Genomic DNA, 22,428 nt, shown 5'->3' with positions numbered 1-22,428 from the left:
AAGAAAATAAAATTCATTGAAATTTACTTCTTTACTGGTGGACCAGGGTATTCAAATTTAATTTTCTCGATAAAGGTGCTTTATGAAATTCCCTGTTTTTCTCCCTTACCCTTCATATATATGTTTAAACACACCGACATTGTATCGAAGAAAGTACTTGTAGCAATTCAAACTATTTACAAAGTTCGATTATTATAAAAACTTTGTTCGCGATGGGACCAAAAAACTTTGTGTCACGTGCACAAAATGATGAATCAGATAAATAAATTATAAATATACAGTTGAGATATTATAAAAATTATGATAGTTCCAGTAATTCTGATGAAGATAGGCGTGCGTAGATTTTTTTTGATCGGCTGTATGTGCATATCCCTTTTGTTGCAAGGAAGTCGTGAATACGTGTATGGACAAACCAAGAATTCAACGCAATATCTTCGCGTGTTGTAATATGTTTTTGTCGCGTGTTCACGATCTACTAATTAAAATCCATGTTTATAAATGTATGCGGAATGTGAGAAACGCAGTTGGTCGAACGGCGGCGATAAAGATCTACTTTCATTTAGAGACCTTGTATTAAGGTCTGCCCAAGTGTATCGCTAATGCGCTTCATCGAGGTAAAAACCTATCAATAATGCATCGTTCCATTGATATAGTCTCGTGCTGATCAACGCTATGCAATTACTGGAAGCTTGAAACCAGCTATCGTATTCCAGCCTGTCTGTAAAATTATTAAAAAATCTTCCAAAGAATTTTTATATTAAATACCTCGTGATATGTACACACGAACAGCATATAAATATATTTATTTTTAGCATCTTGTTTTAACCTAATTATTAACGAGCCACACGATTCCACTAAAAAGCACGAACTTGAAGCTTGAAACTGCAGCAAAAATCAGCTCGATAAAAATTATCTATATTATTCTATCTGCCTCTCTAAAGACAACTAAAATATTCAGGTGTATTATTATTATTATTATTATTAAATGACTTTATTACACCATTACAATTAATATGACAATGGAGTATAGTGCACACATTTAGACACCACACTACATGCTTACAATAATTTTTAACTTGTTCAATATTAAAGTTTCCTGATGCACGTAATTCATATAAAAGTACATTTGCATGGAACGAGTACGTTTATTTTATAGAGCCATGGATCGTCATCCTAAAATTCCCTATGGAATTAAAAAGTCCCAGGATGAATTGGAGATTCAATTTGTCGATTACCTTGACGTCGCGTCAGTTCATTTGGAAATATAAAAGAGGTTGAAGCCCTGATCCGACAAGTGGCAGCATGAATGCGTAAAAGGAATGGATGCTCTCTGAAGAACGAGGTCTCGTTGGTGGTTGAAACGCGGAATGGGCGAAGGGGGTTAAAGTGGTCGAGCCCTCGTCGAGATGGGACAGCGGGGATTTCTCTTTTTTGTTCTCAAGCAACTTTTACTCGGTCGAGTTCCTTTCTGCACCTTCGTTTCCCTCTTCGATTCGCCTCCCTTATTCAGACGTCGAGAAGCCGAGAAACGAATGTACTTTTCCTCGATACAGTGTGCCGTCGCCATGGCTACCATCGTCTTGGATAATCTTCTCCCTCTGAGAGAACATGTCCTCCGTAATATCAGGCCATTTTATTTCTCGCTCCTGTGAAAGCGTTTTTCCGCTGCGAGTTTAGTAACGCGTGATGACACCGTCACTAGGGTACTGTAAGGCTGTTCGAGTACTCGGAAAAAGCGAGCCGAGCCGGGCTCGGTTTTTCGAGCCGAGCCGACCCGAGTACCCGTAAAAACTGAGTGGCTCGAAAGAACCGAGCGGCTCGATTAAACCGAGTAGCTCGAATTTTTTCGAGCGGCCCCACAGTGCAACGAGTATATAAGAAAAATAATTAAAAATCAATTTTCCATTAAGATACAGTTATTTACATGTAATTGATATTGTCAATCATATTTGTACACAAAAAATTAATTTTTAACATATAATAATTCATTGAAATATATCTTTGAACATAATTTTTATTAGTTAATCATATCGTGCATACTTTTGTAAAACAAATAAAATATATAATTTTTTAAATACATTTAAACACAAATTAATAACAAACATATGAAACAATTATAAAAAAATAAAAATAATTTTTTAAATAATTCGTATTGATAATAAATTTAAAATTATTCATTCTTATTATACATCTTCGTCACTATCAGTTGAATCTGAAGGAATTCAAAGCTCAGTGCCTTTTAAAAATAAATATTCTAGCACAGATTTGTCTAATTTTTCGTTTTATTATGCGTATTTCTTCTTATGTGGGAGCACTCGGGAACAGATAAAATTTACACCGAATTAAAGGGCTTAAAAAGAACTAATTGTGGTAAAAAAATGAAAGAACCGATATGTTTCGTTTCTTTTTTAATTCTCTTCAGAAGTTAGAAGATGCGACAAAAAAAATTAATAATTTCAGCCACTGGTACGTATCCGTATCTTTAAATGCAAGAATTTTTAATTAATAAAACGATAGAAGGATATATTTTGCTTATTTTCAAGAAAGAAGGAAAGAAGAGAACTTATAAATACCACAAAAATGCCAATCCATGAAATAAAATACAAAATTTAGAAACTCAAATTTTTGCTTTTTGACTGTGTCGAGTAGCTTGGATCTTGAAGCTTGAACGTTTCGGGCAACACGAATGTTTCAAATATTTTAGCTTCCCTTTTTCCTTGAATATTTATTAGAAAAAGAATAAACAGAGTAGAATATTATGATTAGCATTTTATTAAGAAAGAACGAGAAGCAAAACGGCAACGTGTAGTTTAACACTTTAAATGTAGACTTGCTTCGATATTAATTTTAGGTGAACTATAAAATCTTAGTTTAGCTGATACTAATTTTAATTAAATTCTGTCCTTATTTCTCGAATTTATATTTCACAAAAAATATAAAAATATGAGAGTCCCATTGTGATGGGGCAAGTTTTTATGTACATATGTATATTATGCACTGTGGCATATTTATTATTTGTTTCTATCTATCTGTTTTAATTCTCCACATTGAAATCGTTGTCAATACTCCTTGCCAACTTATCTCGTGTAGTTTATATTGCTGATCTTCCTATACAGGGAATATGTCATTAACAGAGGGAAGGATCCGAGCCTAAAAGGACAATTTCCTGGTGTCCCATGGTCCGACGTTTCCTTTGACTAAAGTTGTTCAGCTATTCTATCCTACGAGAAACTGCGGCCTTTGAATCATTGAGTTCTGCCCCCTACCTAGAAGCTTTGATCATTCTTGTGCTATTAACTCGTCTTTGTTAAAACTGCTCCGTCTTTTAGTACATTTCGTACTTTAGGGGACGATTTACACTTGGCTACGTATCACGCCTTTAAAAAGACTGATTATTACCTATCATCTGTCTAATTTAATACGTTAGTTAACAAATAGGAAGAAACGATACAAAATTTCGAATAAATTTCCACAATTCTATTGAAACCGTATTAAAGTCCAAAAATAAATAAATGCGTCAATGTATTCTGTAGCAAGATTAAAATTGTAATTTCAGAAAAGGATAGGAAATTTTAATCATTATGCCTTCGTCAATCGGATAGGTCTGCACTTAACTAGTGTTTTCCAAGTTTCCATTAGACACTCAGCACTGAGTATTCCATTTTTCGTCAGCAAAATCACGTTAATGCGATTAACGGTTGAAATCAGGGGGAAACCTGACGCGAAAGAAACAGCGCATTATTCGCAACCATTCGTTTTCTCGCTGGGAAGAGGAAAAGCTATTGGCAAATGTAATGCATTATGTATGAGTGCGTGATACCGAAGTAAAATGGTCCCGTTTCAGGAAACGAAGCTCATTCAAGCGCCACTATAACTGAGAGCGATACTCATGACCTTTCTTTCACGTTCTCGTGTTCTTTTCGGTTCATTAATCCATTTAAAAAAACTCAATTGTTGTGAATAAAGGTACGCCACGAGCAGAAGTCGTTTAATCCGAAAGCACAGCGCACTGAAATTTATTAATTTCACATTATTGCACATTGTTACTTACAAATATGGAATAATTTATAGGATTTTTAGCGAAATGTATCCTGGTGTCTTATACACGTTCTTTTAATTTTGAAGTATTTTGAAAAGTATTTGGTAGTTTACTTCCTTTATACGTTTCTATCGTGAAAGTGGTATGATTAATTTCACGAGAGTAATATAAAAATGAAAAGGAAACAGAAATAAAACAATGCGTGATGTATAGCTGGCCACAGTTTGATGGAAAATTCGAGCACAAGAGAATTCCATTAACCTGAAATATAAACTGTACTCCGGAGCACACACTTTTGCAACCCCGCGAGGACGAATTAAACGAATTGGCAAGCTGAACGGTTTTCAATGAACCACTGTGCTACCACTTAGACATTGAAGAACCTACGTCGAACTGAGTTCTAACTAATCGTTTTCTTCTATTGGGCGAACAGCTTAGAATTCTTTTACTTTTGTTCTCATTTCATTCACTTTCACTGTGACATATTAAATCATGCTAAAAGCTAACAGCTTGTTTTACTAGGTTCGCTTATATGACGTGCGCAAGAAATAGAAAATTTGACACAAATGTAAATGTGACACGTTAAGAATAAAGAATTTTTTTATAAGAATTTCTTTCTACACTATTAAGCTTCACTAAAATATTTCCCTTTCTGTAATTGTTGATCGCATAACGCTACAATTACAGTATGTCTTCCTACATATGTTTAGGCAGTAATTCAGTACGTAACCGATAAATTTTAGTGCTTACTTTGCGAGATATAACGAGTGGCAATATTAGGAACATGGGCGATATTAGCTACGGTCACCCTATCAATATCCACCAGTTTAAGTGTACATTATTCTTTTAAAAGATAGCTAATAACATTTCCACCCAATTCCGACTACTTTTATTATTCAAAGTAATTCAAAATATGAAATCAGAAGCAGCATGAAACTATCATCAACAGCGACTCGCTACATATATGAGCGAGTTCGACAAGGCGTTGATTCCCGCTGTCTGCGCGTAACAAATGTCATAGTTATAACCTAGCCCGTGGATGCGAAAGGAAATATAGAGGAATGTTAAATTAACAGTTAGAAATTCTTCACCAAATTCCCATTCAGATTTGAAAGGGGGATCTGGTTGGAGCATATTATGCGTATGTATGTATATGAATCTGTTTTCTGAAGAGCCAGTGCATCGAAAAGCAGCAGGGCTTGTGGAAAAATATTCCCGATGTTAGTTTCCAGTTACAGATGCACGTTTACGCTCCAAGGACGAGTATTTAATGGTACAGTATGAACAATTGTTCTTGCAACTGATACGCAGTAGCTTTCGAATCGCTGTAGATTGTTTGGCAAGTAACGAACTTCTATCGTCGCTACCTCTTTTCCATATTCATTCGTGGGGAATATCCCTCTATATATATATAGACTAAAGTGACCAGACGTCCCGCATTTGAGCCCTTTGTCCCGCATTGAAAAGTGTCCGCCAAAGTGTCCCGGATTGGACATGTAACCTTTTACATTATCGCAGTGGCATAAAGTTACTGTTTCCTCTACTTATTTCGTTGTGAAAAAATACATATTTTTAATATCGTTCGAATGTATCACTTTATAATCACAAGTATGTATATTTAAATATAATGTAAGTGCTTTAATGAACTATGGAAAAGATCTCATCACGGATCTGTTAACTTTTTTTTTTGCTTTTTTTTTAGACAACCTTCGAATGATGAACAATAACTTAGTTATTGCTAAATATTTTTAAATAAAAAAATTACGATGCACGGTACTAGATGCAATCTTTAAAAGGAAAAAAGATTTTTTCAGAAATGTGTTATAGCTTTTGAGTAAAAAATTTCCAAAGACCACCCTTTTTCGGCCTCCTGACTGAGCATAACCCCTTAAGATAGAGCTATAAACTTATTTATCATGGGAAGGTGCGCATTGCTGATGCAAAGTTTCTAATTTGATAATTGACGAAAGGGTCGATACATTTATTCACAGGACATGGACACAGTGAAGGAGTACCTAGGATACGTAAATCCTCATTGGGTAGCGGTAGTGGCATCAGGCATGTACACTCATCTCCGACAAATCTGCATAATTGGCCTATGTTTCGATGACGACAGCAGCCCACCCTTCGATCCGTCGTACGCGTCAGTGCTTTTCACATTTTCCGTGCTGTGCCTCCTCGCGGAGTACAAACTTTGGCCGAGAACGCTTAAGGAGCCACCGATACAGCTTCTCTACATTTACGAAGTGAGCACCGTATTGCATATTTGAAAAAATATCTCAAACTAAAGGAAATCAGGACGTTGAACGTGTTGAAATTCAGGCGAACAAATACCTTTTGTGCGGGACTTTATTTATATTTACTCTTCGTGGTCACACCTTCTTATAATCACAAGTTGGTCCCACGGGGTTCACTGTACCCCAGCGTCATTTTTTCGAGTTACCATTTTCCTATTTTCGAACCCTTTAACTTTTCAGTGATAATTGTACGCTCGTAATACTTATACAATCATGGTCTAATAATCTTTTTCTAGAAACGTAAATTTTGATATGATAAAATTTGTAGTTGAAAATGAGTGATTTTCCACGGTTTTGGGAAAAAAGCGGTTTTTTAATTTTTTTTTCATGCGATAAATTCCCTTTGGAAGTCGTATAGACACGACATTTTAACTCGAAAATTATTCTTGAGTTACAATACACCCCGTGTGACCACGAAGGGTTAATAATTACGACACGACGCAAAGGAAAAGTATGTAGTGTGCAATCTAAGAAATAGAATAATGTGAACTGTGCTTAACTCGATAAACATATTCCCAATGTTTAAGAATTAATTCTTGCAGGTACAGGAATTTTCGACTTGTGATGAAATATTGCAAATTATAATTTCGAAAAGTTGATACGCAGACGTAATTTCATTGCTTAATATTAGTAATCACGTCGTATTACCGTAAATCGAAATACAGCACGATTATAATGTTCATTTCCTTATTTTAATCATGCGCAGATGTTGGTGGCTGCTTTGACTACGAACTTAGCGACGCGGGCGATTTGGGTACCGCTTATGCACGTCATTTATTGTTTAACTCAGGAATCAAGTAAATGGGTGAGTCTATGTAAAAACTTTTAGAAATTCTCAAATCAATGTAATGTTGGAAGGAACTCTAAATTTGTATCCGATAAAATGTTTTTATTTTCCATACACTTTTGTAATGGAAACGAATTGCCTTTCAGTTGCTTTGGGTAAACACGATACTGGGCCTGAGTCGTTATTCGTTTTTGACCGATTTTGCTTACTACATGGCGAAAGACTGCGCCGCGATACACATGGCCTTCTGCATGTCGATACTGTCGTTCGTGTGGATGCTGGATGCCACCGAGTCCTTGGACGCGATTTTGGATACTTGGACCAAGTAGTGAACCAGTAATGTTTAGTTTTGCAAGACACTTCCAACAGTATAGAGTGCCCTAATCACAGAAATCGGTTTCATTTAAATTATAAGCGTACAATTATCATGTAACTGTGGGTATTTTTGAAGCGCTACCACAAATAGAAACCTATTTTGCAAAATTCTGGAAAAATGTGCGAATATTAACGATTGGTTGGCATTTATATTTATTTTATCCAGAGCATAGTATCTGATTTTTCTTTGTTAATACTTTATATTCATTGATACGTTACTGTTGCGGTACAAAAACGCAAATGAACGGTGGTCTGGCGATAATCTAATATCCTAGAAAGAATAATGCAGCGTGGACAACATGTATTTCAAGGACGGGAAGTGTATTTTTCTTTCAAATATTGTTTTAGAGTTTTTGACAGATGGATTAATGTAATTGACCTTTTTATGAAATTTTCAATTTTCTGTGTTTTTTTTACATAAATTCGGGACAAAATAATTTAGTGTTGAATATTTGCTTAGAACTGTATAGAAAATGTACTTCTTGTAATTCGTGTTTGTGATGTTGTTCGACAACGAGTAACTGAAGTTATAATTAAGGAAAATAATTTTTGAAGTGTCAGGACTCCGTGTACTTGATTTGTGCTGCAACAATTACAATGGTGTTATTTTGAACAAAGTTTATAGCGTCCACGTTTTGGGCATTTAGGGAAGGCAGCGGTAGATTTTGGATGTTCTGCAAATGCAAAAGGAAGAAGATCAGCTTCGCAGATCCCGAAGTGACAGACTGGTTCGTATATAAATTCATGTGCAGCAGGGATCCGCCAAATACACACAATTAGCTTGAAAATATTTATACCGCGTAAATCGTATATGCATGATTTGTATTTGTATAGAATTTTGGTAATTGTAATAAAATGTCTATTGTTTGCTATTTTAATATTCCTCGTGGTGCACCTCATTGTCATATACCGAGTGTCGAATAAGTATGCAGTTTGGAACAGTGAAAAGTGCAGAATGTATTAAGGAAGAAGAAAAATGTTCATTATTTAATATTCTCTGTTCCATTCACAATTTATAGATAGTATTCCAAATGAAAAAAATATCAGCAAGTTTGAGTAAATCGAACCTGCAGTTCCATATGTTCTTTTATTTAACTTGCGCGAATATTAACGATGAAGCTGTATTATTTAGTTAAATTAAGTGTAAAACGCAACTAATTCGAACCTCAATTTTTATTTCTCGCCCACTTTCAAAAAATAACAATCGAAATGTCGCAATAGCAATCGAGATATCTCGGAAATTAATTTGCCAGATGTTCATTAATGAGTTATTCTTAATAATTTATCTAGAATATCAGTTTTAACAGCAAAAGAAGATAAAGTCTACCGTTTACTGAAATGTCGCAGTTGGTTTATACAATCTGGGCGTTATTATTAAATATTTTCAGGCTCCCAATTTTTCGAACATGCTTCGCCAATGCCATGGAAGATGAAGATTGCGAATCTCTTCTTTTGGGACCACCACTTAGTTCCATATTTTTCAGCATTGGTATTTACATCCTTATCGTTAATTCCACCATTTTCCCCCGATATTTTCGTGCACCGAAAACAGCTTTTCTAGCAATCTACGAGGTTAGTGGCAACTATTATTATAAACAATCCTATTACATAGATTACTATCATAGTCGTAATATTCAATTTTCCATTTCCTATCACCTGTAATCTAACTACGATAGGTTTATTCGAGATTTCTACTTTATTTTTTATATTACTAATTGATGTTGAAGTCTCCATTGGTTGATTTCTGATAACCTCTGGATGTGACAATACCTTGTACCTAAATATATCTGTTTGTGTAACGCATTATCTTCTAAAATAAACTCAATACGTAATGTATTTCTTAAAAAATCTGCATCCAATTGTTTAGCACAATTTCCTGACGACACAATTTAATTAATATTTTTAAATATTTCTAGCATTTAGTAAGTTTCTCATGAAGCAGAGTAATTAAAGAGTTAGTGAGTGTAAATTTAATTCCCAGTTATTTTTAATTTCTTATGATAGACCAGATAGACAATGGCGGATAAATGCGATAGGACTTTCCACTCTAGATCTAACATGATATTTAATTTATTACCAAACCATCAATTATATTTTAAGTTACTGTTTATTGGCAATTTCCTCAATTATCTTTTGAAACCAAGGCCTGTGTAATATATTTGACTCTTCTGCTCTTACACGAAGTTTTTAGCCACAGCGTTTCTATTGGAGTTTGCGTTAGCTTGTATTTGGACGCCGATTGATGTGCTTCTTCTGTCAACGCTACCGACTGGTATTTGCCACGTAATGTAACAACTCAGTACCTTACTTAATATTGCAGAAGAGGAGTAAAAAATTCAATGACGAACTTTGAGCTATAATGAACTCTTTTCAAAACATATATTGTTCGTTCTAAATCGAGTTTCTTTGATTTTTAAATAAATCAGGTACTTCATCAGCTTGGAGCTGAAGATGTAGTAATCACTAGCTTGACGAATAAGGGTTTGGCCGCTGTTATAACGTACATTGTGTCATTTACGTTTCTTGTAATTACGCTCCACGTCACGGACGCAGTGGATTACACAATTATTAGGTACTATCTGTATGTTTTATTAACTAAAATCTAAAGAGAAAGGTGTTCTTGTAAGGTAATTAGCCAACTTAAATGATAGAGTGCGCATAAGGAAGAAAACAATATTGCTCAATGTAATATTTTATTACTATTTAATACGATTTTCAGTAGTCCTCATGAAAAATAGTATTAGACACTTCTTTTGGAAATTATATGGTAATTGTCTCATATATACCTCAAAACTTCATTTCTTTATTTAACTGTACTACTCCGAAACGAACTTTAAATTTGTAATTCTTTATATACTGCTGTAATATATTATTTCCTATTTTCCTTGAAAGCTCTGTTTATAAATACAGTAGTTTTTATTAAGGGGGGATCCCACCCTGAAGCCACTAAAAAAATAACAAGTTAGGGATTTTTTTTTCGTATAAATAAAAATATAGGGCTTGGATTTTTTTATATAATTTTAGAGCAATCTTTATTTTGGTAGAAAAATTTTTTTTTATGAAAAATTGTACGAAATGACGGTGAACAAAATGACTTCCCGGAGCACTGCAAAATAACAGGCCCACACTCCCCAATTTTATACAATTTTTCACCAAGAAAAAAATTTCTTGCAAAATAAAGATTTCGTTAAAATTATATAAAAAATCCAAGCCCTATATTTTTATTTATACGAACAAAAAAATCCCCAATTTTGCCTTTTGTTAGTGGTTTTAGGATGGGGTCCCCCCTTAACTGAAAAGAAGCATTAAACACCAAGTTAGTCATTTTTGCCATTGCAATTTATGCGTATTGAAGCAAACGCAAGATTCGAACCTGGAAATCTACGAGATTGTTAAAAGTGTCTTTATTGCTTCCAAAAGCATTATTCCACCGAAATTCGCGGAAATTCATTCCACGTATTCCCTGCACAGTGATGATGGAGTACTACCATTTGCAATGCACGTAAAAGAAAAGTTGACAGAGAGACTACGCCGAGAATTTCCATTCTTGGATGAAGGTACCAAAAGCTGCCGTTGCAATGTTCGCAGGAGGGGTCGTAGCAGAAGTCGCATTAACCACAGCAGTAGATAGTGCTACGAATCACTCTACCGATAAACCGTTGTGCTTATTCATCAGAAATTACTTCAATGTACAGTAAACTATTGACGCATAATCGATCGTGCACAATAAAAGGCTTCATTTAATCATTAACTACTTCCACAAATTTATTTCCTTATTTATATTTCACTCGCCTCGGTGTTAATTTATTTTAAATTTATCTCGTTTACGAAGCATAAGAAGCATTGTAATGCGAAATACAAGAACCATTGCTTTCATTCTATTTTCACAGCTGTTATCAATACCAAATTCCCCAAGCATGCTGATCTACGATAATTTCATAACCAAATCGATCTAATCGAAAAGACAATAAGAGAAGAGATGCAGACAGGGTAGCGTGTCGCTCGAAACGCACTGGCCTGTTTATTTTTATGAAAAAGAAGGCATTTATTTCGTTCGAACTGAAATGTAAAGTACAAATGGTATAGATAATACAGTGGTAATAATGTAATAATTAATCGTTAATAAATATTCAATTCAATTAATAATACGGTGTGTACCAGTATACTGCGGAGTATTATATGCACGGTAATTGTACTACACGGGATGTGTTCAGTGGCAGCGTTACATCATTGTAATCGAAGTGTATATATTACAGTGTACAGTTTCTCCATTCTCGCTGACCGACGGCTAGAGGGTCAGTTTCCTCGATTGTGCTTTCGTCAATGTATCCATTGCTATCCTCGACAACATTCCTCCTTTCTCGCTAACTTCTGATATACGTGTACATTCAAACTATCCGATTGCTTCGCCACCGCAAAGTGCAGAGGGGCACTGATCAAGACAACAAGGAAGAAATGCTTGCTCACCCTCCAGAAACACACCAAGTTGGATATTATACAATATTCCTTTACACACTAATTTAAGTACTATTCGTATCAACATGCATTCAGAAAGATGAGAATTTAGAGCTCGGCAAGATTATACGTGTCCTTATTCATACGGGTGTCTATGATAATTCTGAAGTGGCAAGGAACAGTGACATACATTCACCGAACACTATGAATTAAACAAAGTGATGCTACAACATAACACCTTCCGCTGTAATCGTTTCTATCTCGCGACCAGTTAAAGACTAATTTTTTTTTAAGAAAAAAAAAACCAGTCAATTTTTTCGAAGAAATACAAGTGTTCCCAGTACTCTTCGTTCGAGCAGAAACAACGTACTTATAACGATTCTAATGGTATCCAACTAAATGCTTCCAGCGACGTGAGCAACGTTTCGTTTTCGATGTATACAGCGTTTCGCTCGGTTCTTCATGACGATAGAGGTTCACGTTAAAAGCGTCCCGATGGTGACCAACAAAGAGAGAGAGAGAGAGAGAGAGAGAGACAGGGAGAAAGTTAGAAAGGGTTCGAGCTCGCGGGAAAAGAATTCTGTCGTCGTTGAGCTTCGACGAGATGGACTAGTGCCGTTGTAAAATCAATCGCGCCGATTTTTAATCGTAGTTATACCAAGGGCGCGGGCTCAACTAGCCGCGCCCTTGTGTCTTTTGTGCACGATCAGGCAGTGCTTAGAAAAAGTTTACAGATATGTTGTAGGATGAGCTTTGCGTGGCCGCCACTTTCACCGCGCGCCACGTTCTTCGTTCTTCCTTCGATCGCGCGCCTCGGCCAGGAAAATGGAATTTTCTTTCGCCGTTTCCTCGCCCAGAGCGACGGGATCTGTTCGAGGTAAGATAAGTACGTTTCCGTCTTTCGTTCACTCGCTTCTCGATACCTACTTCCTTTTCGGACGAGAACTCGCTTGTCGGTAAAAAAAAAAATGAGCCGCGTAGACTCGAAGAGCGTACACTTAAATTAATACCGATCGCTCGGCGGTAAACATTTGATCGTTAGATCAAGCTCGACGGTTACAAGTCGATCCTTAGAGAATTCGTGTGCCGTGTATGGTAAAAATGGTATTGTTAAAAGAAATATCTAATATTAAATCGATCTTAATGTGTTCTCTGAGCCAGTTACAGGTTTGCCTGCTGTAATAAATTCGCGTACCTTTAAATGATCGAATCATCTGATCGCAGAATATTCTTAATGAAAAGTGCCACCTCAAAGATGGATGCGCTGTAATTGTTAAAAGGAAAAAGTGTTAAATATTCACAATTAATTATTCTAAAAAAATTTACAGGCTCCACTTTCTGACTCCGTTTACACGTCACGCATTCGCGCGCCCCGAGGTTCTGCAACGCGCAGGAGAAGCCTCGTTATTTCCTCTGTTTAAAAGGGGTGCGTATTCACCGCGATCGATAAGTCCGAATAAAAAGAGTATTACAAAAACTTATAGGCATCCGTTAATTTATAATACCGATTGTTGCTTTCCTTACGCTAATCAGTACCATACCGAAGAGGATGCCGCGGAGAACAGAAGGAAGGAAGAGAATGAAGATTCCTTGAGCTTCGGATCCTTAAAAATAATGGCTGTCCCGACCAACCGCGAGGATGATCTTGTGGAATGAGTGTGAGGAACGCTTTCGTTCGCAATGCTTTCTTCCCTCCTCTTACGCTCGATCCTTCGCGCGCTCCCTGTTACAATTTCTCTTCCTTTTCAAACGCCACACTTCGGAAGCGAGTGCCTACTTTCCGTCGAGCGCGAAACTGCAACGCGTAGTCTTCCGATCGATTCGGACAGACGTTACTGCGCTATGGATGTTACATAGTTCCATTGTTATATAGTCTGGTTCGTTAGCGTTGTGACTAACGAAATTTCGTTTACACCTTACGGACTGCGTTACTTTTCATAAAGATATTTCGAAGAATTTTAGTCCGTTTCACGAGGCTGCGGCTCCAAATCAGCGCGACTTTCTTTAACTTTCTTTATCTTATGAATTGCTGGTTAAATGAAAGGCGATTCCGTTGATTCTCCATAAATAATGAGAATTTGCTAAGTTCATTACAATTTAATTTCGTTCCGTTATTTCGACGGGGATAGGGGATGTTTTTAAATGAAATTTAGCGTCGTAATGCGTCAAGGGCGGTCCGTAAAGTGTGGTATCCCTTGTCACTGACAAGCGATAGTGCTTCGAGGTGCCTAGGTCGAGCGAATGGACTGGACATTTTTTCGTGGCTCGCCGAATTACATTCGAGATTCGATTACGCTTATTAGAGAAGAAATCTCGGAGGTCGACTTTGCGTAAAGGGCGTTAACTGAATTTATCTGGCGTTGCGAAACCATAGTGAACGTCACAGGCTTATCAATTACAGCATAATTCGTATGTTCGTATATTATTTAAGTATCGTTGCGCAATGCAATCCACGTTTCTTCGTTTTTTCCACCCTCAGCGACGAAACTTTTACATTGACGTGGCAGAGTTTAATTCCGTTTTTCAGAAGAATATTCAAGTAGAAATTTAAAATGATTTTTGACTTAAATTAAATAACACAATCGACGGTGTTAAATGAATTTTCCTCCGAACGAGTCGTCGAGATAATTTAAATTAATTATTAACACCAGGCAAAGAATCACTTAAAATGAATACCCTCCAATATTTCTGGCCTTTCTGTCATTTCTCCTCCCACAAAGCCAATCTCCAAGAATCCAAGGGTCGATCGCGAAACAATCGCGCGCCAAACCGTTAATTGCCACTGCACACACACACACGCACACATACGCACATGAACGCGCGGCGCTGCACAACTTATTATCAGTTACTCAACGATAAATCGTTCGTCCTCCTACAAACGCCAGTCCGTTGAATACTGTCTCTGCTTAGAATCTACTTGGCGGGGGTGAAGTCGACGTGAAATCGATAGGAATGGCCGGAGAAACGAAAGAGTGTGGTAGGAAGGAGGACGGTGGATAGAATGAGGCGCGCCAATTCAACTTCTGTACCCCGCTAACGCCGAGAAACGTCGACCCGACGACGCCGGGAACCGATGAGCCCTATTTCGATGCAACCACCGACCAATTTACCGTAGTAAAATATTCCTCTATCGATACAGTAAAACCGCAACGCTATCGCATAGAACAAAGAGCAATATACATAATTGAAAACGAATCCACCCACAAATATCTACACTCTACAAACTATCCTGGAAGAGTCAAATTACCAGAGTCGAATCCTCAGCTCTCCCATTGAAGTCCCACGACCCTCGCAGTTCCACTGTCCATATTCGACGTTCTTGAAGCTCTGCGTTTATAAGAACTCCCGCGTGTTTGGACTCCCGAGAAAAAAACGGCGCGCGCGCAAAGAGTATTGCCGTCTCGATGCCTGGAATTGAAAAGGGACTAGCAGATACCGGCGCAAAGTAAAGAAGGGTGGCGGGGGAGGGCATCGACGCGTTTGTCGGTATTCGCGGAGTTCGCGAGGAACGAGCGTGCGGGCGCACGTCGAAGGTGATGGCCGCGGGGAAACGTAATATCACAAATTCGCCGGGTGAACGATACGCAAGACGACAATCGGTAGGACAATTATACAGAGATGCGCGGCGCCGGGCGCGGCGCAGTACGGCCGGCGCCGGCATGCCGTGATACATGTTACTTACAATATTCGTACAAGTGCTTATACTACGCCCGGATCACCCGATCCGACGGGGCCTCGCCTGCCTAACCGATAAATTGACTATTAATATTTCCGTAGAGAATTTTACAAATCAGTCGAGACACGCGCATGGGGGATCGCTGTTCTCTCGCCGTGGGCGGCGCGAGCTTCGTTCGTTCGAGCGTCGCGCCTGACCGGAGCGCCGAGCCCCAGCAAAGAGAGGACCACGTCCGTGCCCCATTCCCATTCGCTCTCGTCGATCGTTTCCATCCGTTCCTCTTTATATTTAATTCGAGAATCCCGGCCGGCTCGATATTGACAGAAAATAAATATTAATACTATATCGAGAACTTGAACCGTGAGCTTTTCCCGACAGCCGGCTCTCGTATCTCGCGCTACTATTCTTTCTTTCGTTTCTTTCTCCATTTTTTTTTTTTTGCTTTTTAACCGTCGCTTTACGTGCCTTCGTCTGTGTTCTTTCTTTCGTATACATATATATATACATATATAGTGTGTACATGTATAGTATGTATATATATATTTATATTTATATCGCTATTATATAATATTAATTATAATAATTACATACGCGCGCGGTAACTCTCTTTGTTCTCGCGGACTTTCGTGCACTCCACGTCGCTGTACCCTTTTTGTTCTCCACTTTGCGCTTCTCTCTCTTTCTATTTATATATATTTATTTATTTTTATTTATATTTATATATTTATTTATTTATAAATCCATATTTATAATATATATATATATATATATATTTCGTAATGTCAATAATAATACTATCAATCAGTAATGAGGATGGCGGTGACGGGTGACGATTAGAGACAACGATGAGGATGGCTTTCTCGACTCACGGAACAGTAGATAAACTCGGGTGATCTGAATAACTTCTAGCACGACAGACCGCATTACGGTAGGATCGTTCGCGTGCACGCGAACGAGGAAGGCGTCGCGAATGTGCCGTTTCACAGGATAGTTTACACTGAACAACGATACACGAAGCCCGCGTGACACGGGGAGCCGAGGGGGTCGCTGCGCGTTCGCCGGGGGGAACGCAAAAGTCGCGCCGGAGCTTCACTGCTATGATACAACAGAAGAACCGCGGCAAATGGGGGACGGGTCGGGGGTGAAACGAGAAATGCCCATAAAACACGACGGGGCCGCGTGTTCGCGTGGCCGTCGATGGAAACGGAACGAATAACGCGCTTGCGCGACAATGATGCTGGCAGTAGTTAAACGTTTGACGAGTTGAGTCGTGATGGTGAAGTCCGATGGTGTCGCGCCCGACGGCGATTCACCGAGCGAGTACCGTGACGTCGGCGCCGTTTGGTACCGATAAATAGTAACTATGACTGTGACTAAAAATAATAGATCGTATATATAATATATATATAGATTTATTTTGTTTTTATTTTTTATTAATAGAAAAGTCTCACGTGTTGGTACACACACGCGAATTCACTACGTATACGCGTACCGTGCTATACAGGTTAGGTATGCACCCTTCTCGCGGGTAGACCGCGCCACTCGCGATTCGCCTGACGGCTGGCCGCGACTCGACCGATCTATTGCAGCAACGTTCGTGACGCGACAGGGCAGCAGGGGGTGTTGAGAAAGCTCTTTGCTGAGATCACCGTTGTTGGGAAGGCCATTTGGCCTCTCGTTGGTTAGGAGGGGGGCGGGAAGGGTGGCGAACGAATGCTGCGGTTGCCGCGTGCCCTGCACGAAGATCCCGTCGTTGTCTGCGGGCGCGAATCGCGCATGATGTACGGTCACGCGCGCCGAAAACGGCCCCGCGACGTGGACGTGCTCGACGATTGGTAAACGAAATTTAACGTCTTTTCTTGCTCTTGAGTAACGAAAACACCACTCCAACGGGCGCGGATCTCGTTTCGCTCTTCGGGCATCCTTTCTCCATTCTGTCTTCGCGAGGCTGCCCGCGGAAAGTTTGTTCGAACTCGCGTTCTTTGGGGGACAGCCCCTCTCGTGCTTCCTCGCCCATTTCAAGGTCACACGGACACTACGTTTCCCAGGTGTGCGTGAGATCGTGTGAGCTTAGAGATTCTGGGGAGCTCTTTGGCGCGTTTTAGTCCTCCTCCTCGCTTTCCTCCGCTGGACCGTACATGTCGGCCAGCTTGTCGAATCTGGGCCCCCAGGCGCCTAAGTACTCGTACTCGTGCTGCTCGTCGTCCGTTCCTGTTGATGTCAGAGGAATTTTTTTGGTACTTTGTCCTTCCTTTTCTGTGAATTGTTTATTAGATATTGGAATTCACGTTCTGAAGGGCTCCTGTAGCTTTTGGTTTTAAATGCATTTGTGGTGTACAGGCGGAGGGCACTTAGGCAGTACCAATGTTATTAGAATTGTTCGAAATGGCAACCTGTGCTTTTAAATACCTAAGTTTGTAAAATGATTGCACATAATCAAGGCTAGATTCGTAATGGAAATATAATAGATAGTATATTGTTGTTGCACAGTGGAAACAATGATTTTTTTAAGTAATAACTTTCTACTACAGTAAATTCCCGTTATGAGCCCAAGGCTGTGTCTGACCATATACCGTGCGTTTCTACTTTCTCGTTTTGTCTGGAAAGGAAACAGTTCGCAGGAAGGAAGACAGTTCCCACTTCTCACGCATTATTTTTTCAATATGTGCTTGTCAACACCTTGATTGGTGGCTTATACAACCATAGGTATTTAAAGATTTATATCGTCAATTAATAAAATCGTGATAACTCGAGTAAAAAGAAATTAAATCGATCATATGGTGTCTTCATTCAGAGCTGACATACGTTCTCAGCGCCTAATGATTCATCGCTTTTGGAATTTTTTTCTCGGGAGGTGTGAAATAAATCGAAAATTTTATAATTGTATTTTGTTCTTGGGACCTTTGTCCATATAAAAAAATTTATTTGACACACTTTTGTCATATATTGCCTTTCGTTTTCTGCGGTTACAGCAACCTCTGTACCAAGCAGGGGGCCACCTTATCAGCATCATAACTTCGCCAATTTACAACCGTTTTTCATGAACTTTGTGTTAATCTATGCAGAATGACATCTTCTAAGGTCCAACGAGCCATTTTTTTTAAAAAATATTATTTTTAATATTTTTTTTTACCATTTAAAGATCGAAATTGTAGAAGAGAATCGTCTGTTTTCTTCAAAATGGAATAATTTTCTTATTTTCTACAAATTAAAAAATTTTGCCCGATGGCCCTTAGAGAATGTCATTCTGCATAGATGAACGCAACGTTCATTAAAAAAGGTTGTAAATTGTCGAAGTTATCATGCTGATAAGGAGCCCCCCTGCTCGGTGCAGAGGTTGCTGCAACCGCAGAAAACGAACGGCAATATATAACAAAAGTGTGTCAAATAAATTTGTTTATACGAATAAAGGTCCCAAGAACAAGATACAATTATAAAATTTCCGATTTATTTCACACTTCTCGAGGAAAAAAATTCCAAATGTGATCAATTATTAGGCATCGAGAATGTATGTAACCCCTAACGACTAACCAATTCCTAAAATATAAAAGTGTCATACTTTGTTCAATTTTACACACCTTAGTCTCCAGCGCTCTCACAGTGTGTGATATTAAACAAACTATGAAACTTATTAAATATTTCTTAATATTTCAATTTTGTGAACAAACCACGATCTTTATATTCATAAACCAGCATTAATTTTCATTAAATGCGACTATTGTAGAAATACATTACTATCGACCCGAAGCCGAATCGATCTTTTACATCAAGAAAAACTGAAGTGTTGCGTACAGAAAGTCTGTACATACGTACCGGAAGCTAACGATGACAATGAGCCCGCAATGCTTCCGCCACCCTCATATGCATAATTTCGTAGATCGTCGAATGGTGGTGCGTTTGGATCACTGTCAGCCCTCTTTTTATGGTCTTCTATAAAGATACCCACATTTGGCTCCGGCCCCAGTGTATCTGGAAAATGTTTCCGCGTGAATCATCAATGCCTTCAATTCCGAACAGCTGAAATTGTGGTGTAGGTATAGATTAATAATGAGATGTAACAACTAACAGGGTACTTTGCACGGTGGCAATTTTCCACCCATCTCGGGTATCGGGCCACCAATTGGGATTTGAAGTGGTGTGATATCGAACGCGGTCATGTCATCTTCTCCGCCACCCTCGTCATCGTAGTTGATGATATTTTCCCTTACATCATCGTCGGGGCCAGGGTACTTGATATGGGACTCTCTTCTTCTGTTGTAGACGACGAAAACCAGAACGAGAACTGTAAAGCAAGGGGTCAAATGTTAATATGTTCCATCAGCATACACTTCGATGCAAATCCGTGCTATAATGATGGGGCAAATTTTAAATGCTGATGTATACGGTACATTTCAGTCGTAATTCCTCTAATATCAGTTATTTACTAACCACTTTTAATATTGCTAATATATACTTAAGATCTTCGAACATTAACAAACGTAGAAGCCTTCTAGTGTTATCATTTAATAAATCTTGATAGATTACACGTCAATCTCATTCGTAGTTTCAAATACATGAAGCTTAGGGGATGTGATGTTTGCTTTGTTTATTTAAGTCATTGAAGGAAGACTATTAAGCAATACTCACCGAGAATAATCAGAAGGCAGACCAAGATGGCGGCCAAGGCCCCCATACTGAGCTTCAGTGTTTGCCCTTCTTGTATGAGCTCGCAATTCTCTCCCCAGAAACCGTCAGGGCAGATGCATCTATACCGAAACCGAGGATCCTGATTGATACAGGTGCCACCGTGTAAGCAAGGATAATCTATACACTCGTTCTTGTCCATGCATCCTTTATTATCTGGCGATGGGACTCTTCCTTCCCCGCAACTGAACGCAGAAAGAAAATTATGCTCTTAATCATGTTTGCATGGTAAAGAGAAGGTACCATTTTTACGAAGTGACACTCACGTGCAGTCATATTCATTCCAGAGATCGATACACTCAAAGGGATCGTGGCAAATGACGTTAGCGCAAGGTTTGTTCGATGGGCAATTCCTTTCCAGATTTGTGGCCATCGTTGCTTGACCCCATTGCGTACCATTCATAGCAGGCGGCAATGGGAGGTGCTTTCCTTCTAATCGTATGTCATCGAGGCAACCTGAGTGGAATATATTCGAAACATTATGATACTTTTATCTTTATTCAATATGTATCTATCAGTTTCCTTATTCCTAAGAGAAAATTACGTGCTTAATGAACTTTCTCCCCCTTTTTTATTAAATATAAATTATTTTCTTATACGAAGACATAATATGAGTTATAAAGTGAAACATCTTGATATATAAATTTATATGTGGATGATTACAAAGTTTACCTTTCTGGTAATCAGCGTACACTTCGAAGGTCCTAACACCAGTGTACTCAGCCTTGCCACCCGCGTAAACTCCCTCCTGCTTGTCCACGAGCAGCCACTGGTGCCCCTCGAAGGAGAAGGTCTCGTTGAACCTTCTTCCTTCGCCACCGTCCAATTCCAAGGTGGCAGCCGATCCGTATCTCGAAACTCTGACAGTGTGCCACTGTCCATCGTCGACCGCAATCGCTGTGAGCCAAATATCACGTTCCTCTGTTCTCAAACTGTTCAAGTTGTACCTGAAGTGCAGTCTGCTGTCCTTGATCTGCAAATTACAAGACCGATCCAATTCTTACCATTCGCTTGCCTGTTACAATTTAATATGCGTGTTCCATTGTAAATATATGCACCCTCTTGATTCAGAATGAACCGCTAAGTATGGTGGAAAAGATTTGTCACCTCACAGAACCACCGGTCAAAATGCTTCTAATTTTCTGTTAGGAACAGTTCTTACGATATTCAGGTTTATGCTAATATACTAGTACCAACTTTGCCACTTTGTCATGATATAGAAGAGTGTCGAGTCTTAGACAGCAATGTGCTCCGACATTAGAATATTTAAGCCACTGCCTTCCTTTTTATTACAACTACCACTTCTGTTACGATAATTACCACTTCCTCAAGTTTCACCACAAAAGACTACGATCAAGCGCCGAAACACTCACCTCCAAGATAGCGTACTCTCTGTTGTGCTGATCGCTAGCTCTGAACAGTTCACCGTGGACCTCCCTAGTGCGGAACCTCAGCTGCACCTGGGTGGAATATTTGTCTGGCTCGAAGGACAGCGCGTATTTGATGTAACTCTGGGGCTTGAAGGTTGTCGGTATGGTGGGTGTCATGCACCCTGGGCCAGTCCATCCTGGATTGCACTGGCACCTCGCCTCAGTGAAGCTACCCACGCAGGTACCGTGTTCCCAGCAACGGAACGTGGACTCCTGGTTGTGGCAGATCTCCTCGGTCTGGGGGCAGCCGGCCACGCTGTTCCTCGAGAGCCCAGGGTGGGCTAGGTCGTAGAGCTTGCTGTTGTGGAAGAGGTTCTTGATGCAGCCGTCGAATCCCTTGCCCACTGGCATGTGCTTCCACTTGTAATGGGCCGGGTCGAATTGCTCGACGTACAGGCCGCCGATTTGGAGGGGTGCGTTCACGTTCAGGTACTCGTTGAACGGCGGTATCATGCCCTGTGCTTGGCAACTGGTGTCGTTGAATTCTGGCGGCGTGCCGTCCTCAGGCTCTGAGATGTCAGCGGATTTACAGTAATCGATGATGAGTTTCACGCTCTGAAAGATGAAGAAGGGATCTGTGAGTAGTTAGAAATTGAACTATCAAGGGATATTCCTGATTTCATTTGTTTACATTCGTAATTGAAAGTTCATATTTTTATATATCGTTGCTATCGATTTGTAACGCT

At 39.1% G+C, this 22,428-nt stretch overlaps 2 protein-coding genes across 3 annotated transcripts in view; one reads left to right on the top strand and one right to left on the bottom strand.

Moving 5' to 3' along the window:
* Nucleotides 1-5,217: 5,217 nt before the first annotated feature.
* Nucleotides 5,218-7,485, top strand: LOC143366349 (uncharacterized). Its single transcript, XM_076807391.1, has 4 exons — nucleotides 5,218-5,312; nucleotides 6,031-6,285; nucleotides 7,043-7,141; nucleotides 7,270-7,485. Exons 1-4 carry the CDS (start codon nucleotides 5,310-5,312, stop codon nucleotides 7,450-7,452), a joined length of 540 nt encoding a protein of 179 aa, XP_076663506.1. The 5' UTR covers nucleotides 5,218-5,309; the 3' UTR covers nucleotides 7,453-7,485.
* Nucleotides 7,486-11,518: 4,033 nt separating this feature from the next.
* The window catches only part of LOC143379012 (neural-cadherin), a 352,951-nt gene continuing 342,041 nt past the window's right edge, over nucleotides 11,519-22,428 (bottom strand). Inside the window, exons 31-37 of one of the 2 annotated variants that reach the window (XM_076831259.1) lie at nucleotides 21,686-22,297; nucleotides 20,985-21,285; nucleotides 20,579-20,768; nucleotides 20,256-20,497; nucleotides 19,696-19,911; nucleotides 19,443-19,598; nucleotides 11,519-17,885 (exon numbers count right to left, since the gene is read on the bottom strand). In XM_076831259.1, the coding sequence (XP_076687374.1) occupies nucleotides 17,731-17,885; nucleotides 19,443-19,598; nucleotides 19,696-19,911; nucleotides 20,256-20,497; nucleotides 20,579-20,768; nucleotides 20,985-21,285; nucleotides 21,686-22,297 (1,872 nt within the window). In that variant the 3' untranslated portion in view covers nucleotides 11,519-17,730. The remainder of the gene's footprint in view (nucleotides 17,886-19,442; nucleotides 19,599-19,695; nucleotides 19,912-20,255; nucleotides 20,498-20,578; nucleotides 20,769-20,984; nucleotides 21,286-21,685; nucleotides 22,298-22,428) is intronic. The other variant, XM_076831260.1, reaches the window with a different exon arrangement.

This window comes from Andrena cerasifolii, chromosome 2, assembly GCF_050908995.1.
Source record: "Andrena cerasifolii isolate SP2316 chromosome 2, iyAndCera1_principal, whole genome shotgun sequence".
Classification (NCBI taxonomy): Eukaryota; Metazoa; Arthropoda; class Insecta; order Hymenoptera; family Andrenidae; genus Andrena; species Andrena cerasifolii.
Note: the sequence above shows the minus strand (reverse complement) of the source record. Positions and strands in the feature narration are given on the sequence as shown.

Coding starts and splice junctions, on each gene's coding strand:
- LOC143366349 (XM_076807391.1), top strand. Junction 6,286..7,042: donor AGCTTCTCTACATTTACGAA/GTGAGCACCGTA, acceptor AATCATGCGCAG/ATGTTGGTGGCTGCTTTGAC. Junction 7,142..7,269: donor CTCAGGAATCAAGTAAATGG/GTGAGTCTATGT, acceptor ATTGCCTTTCAG/TTGCTTTGGGTAAACACGAT.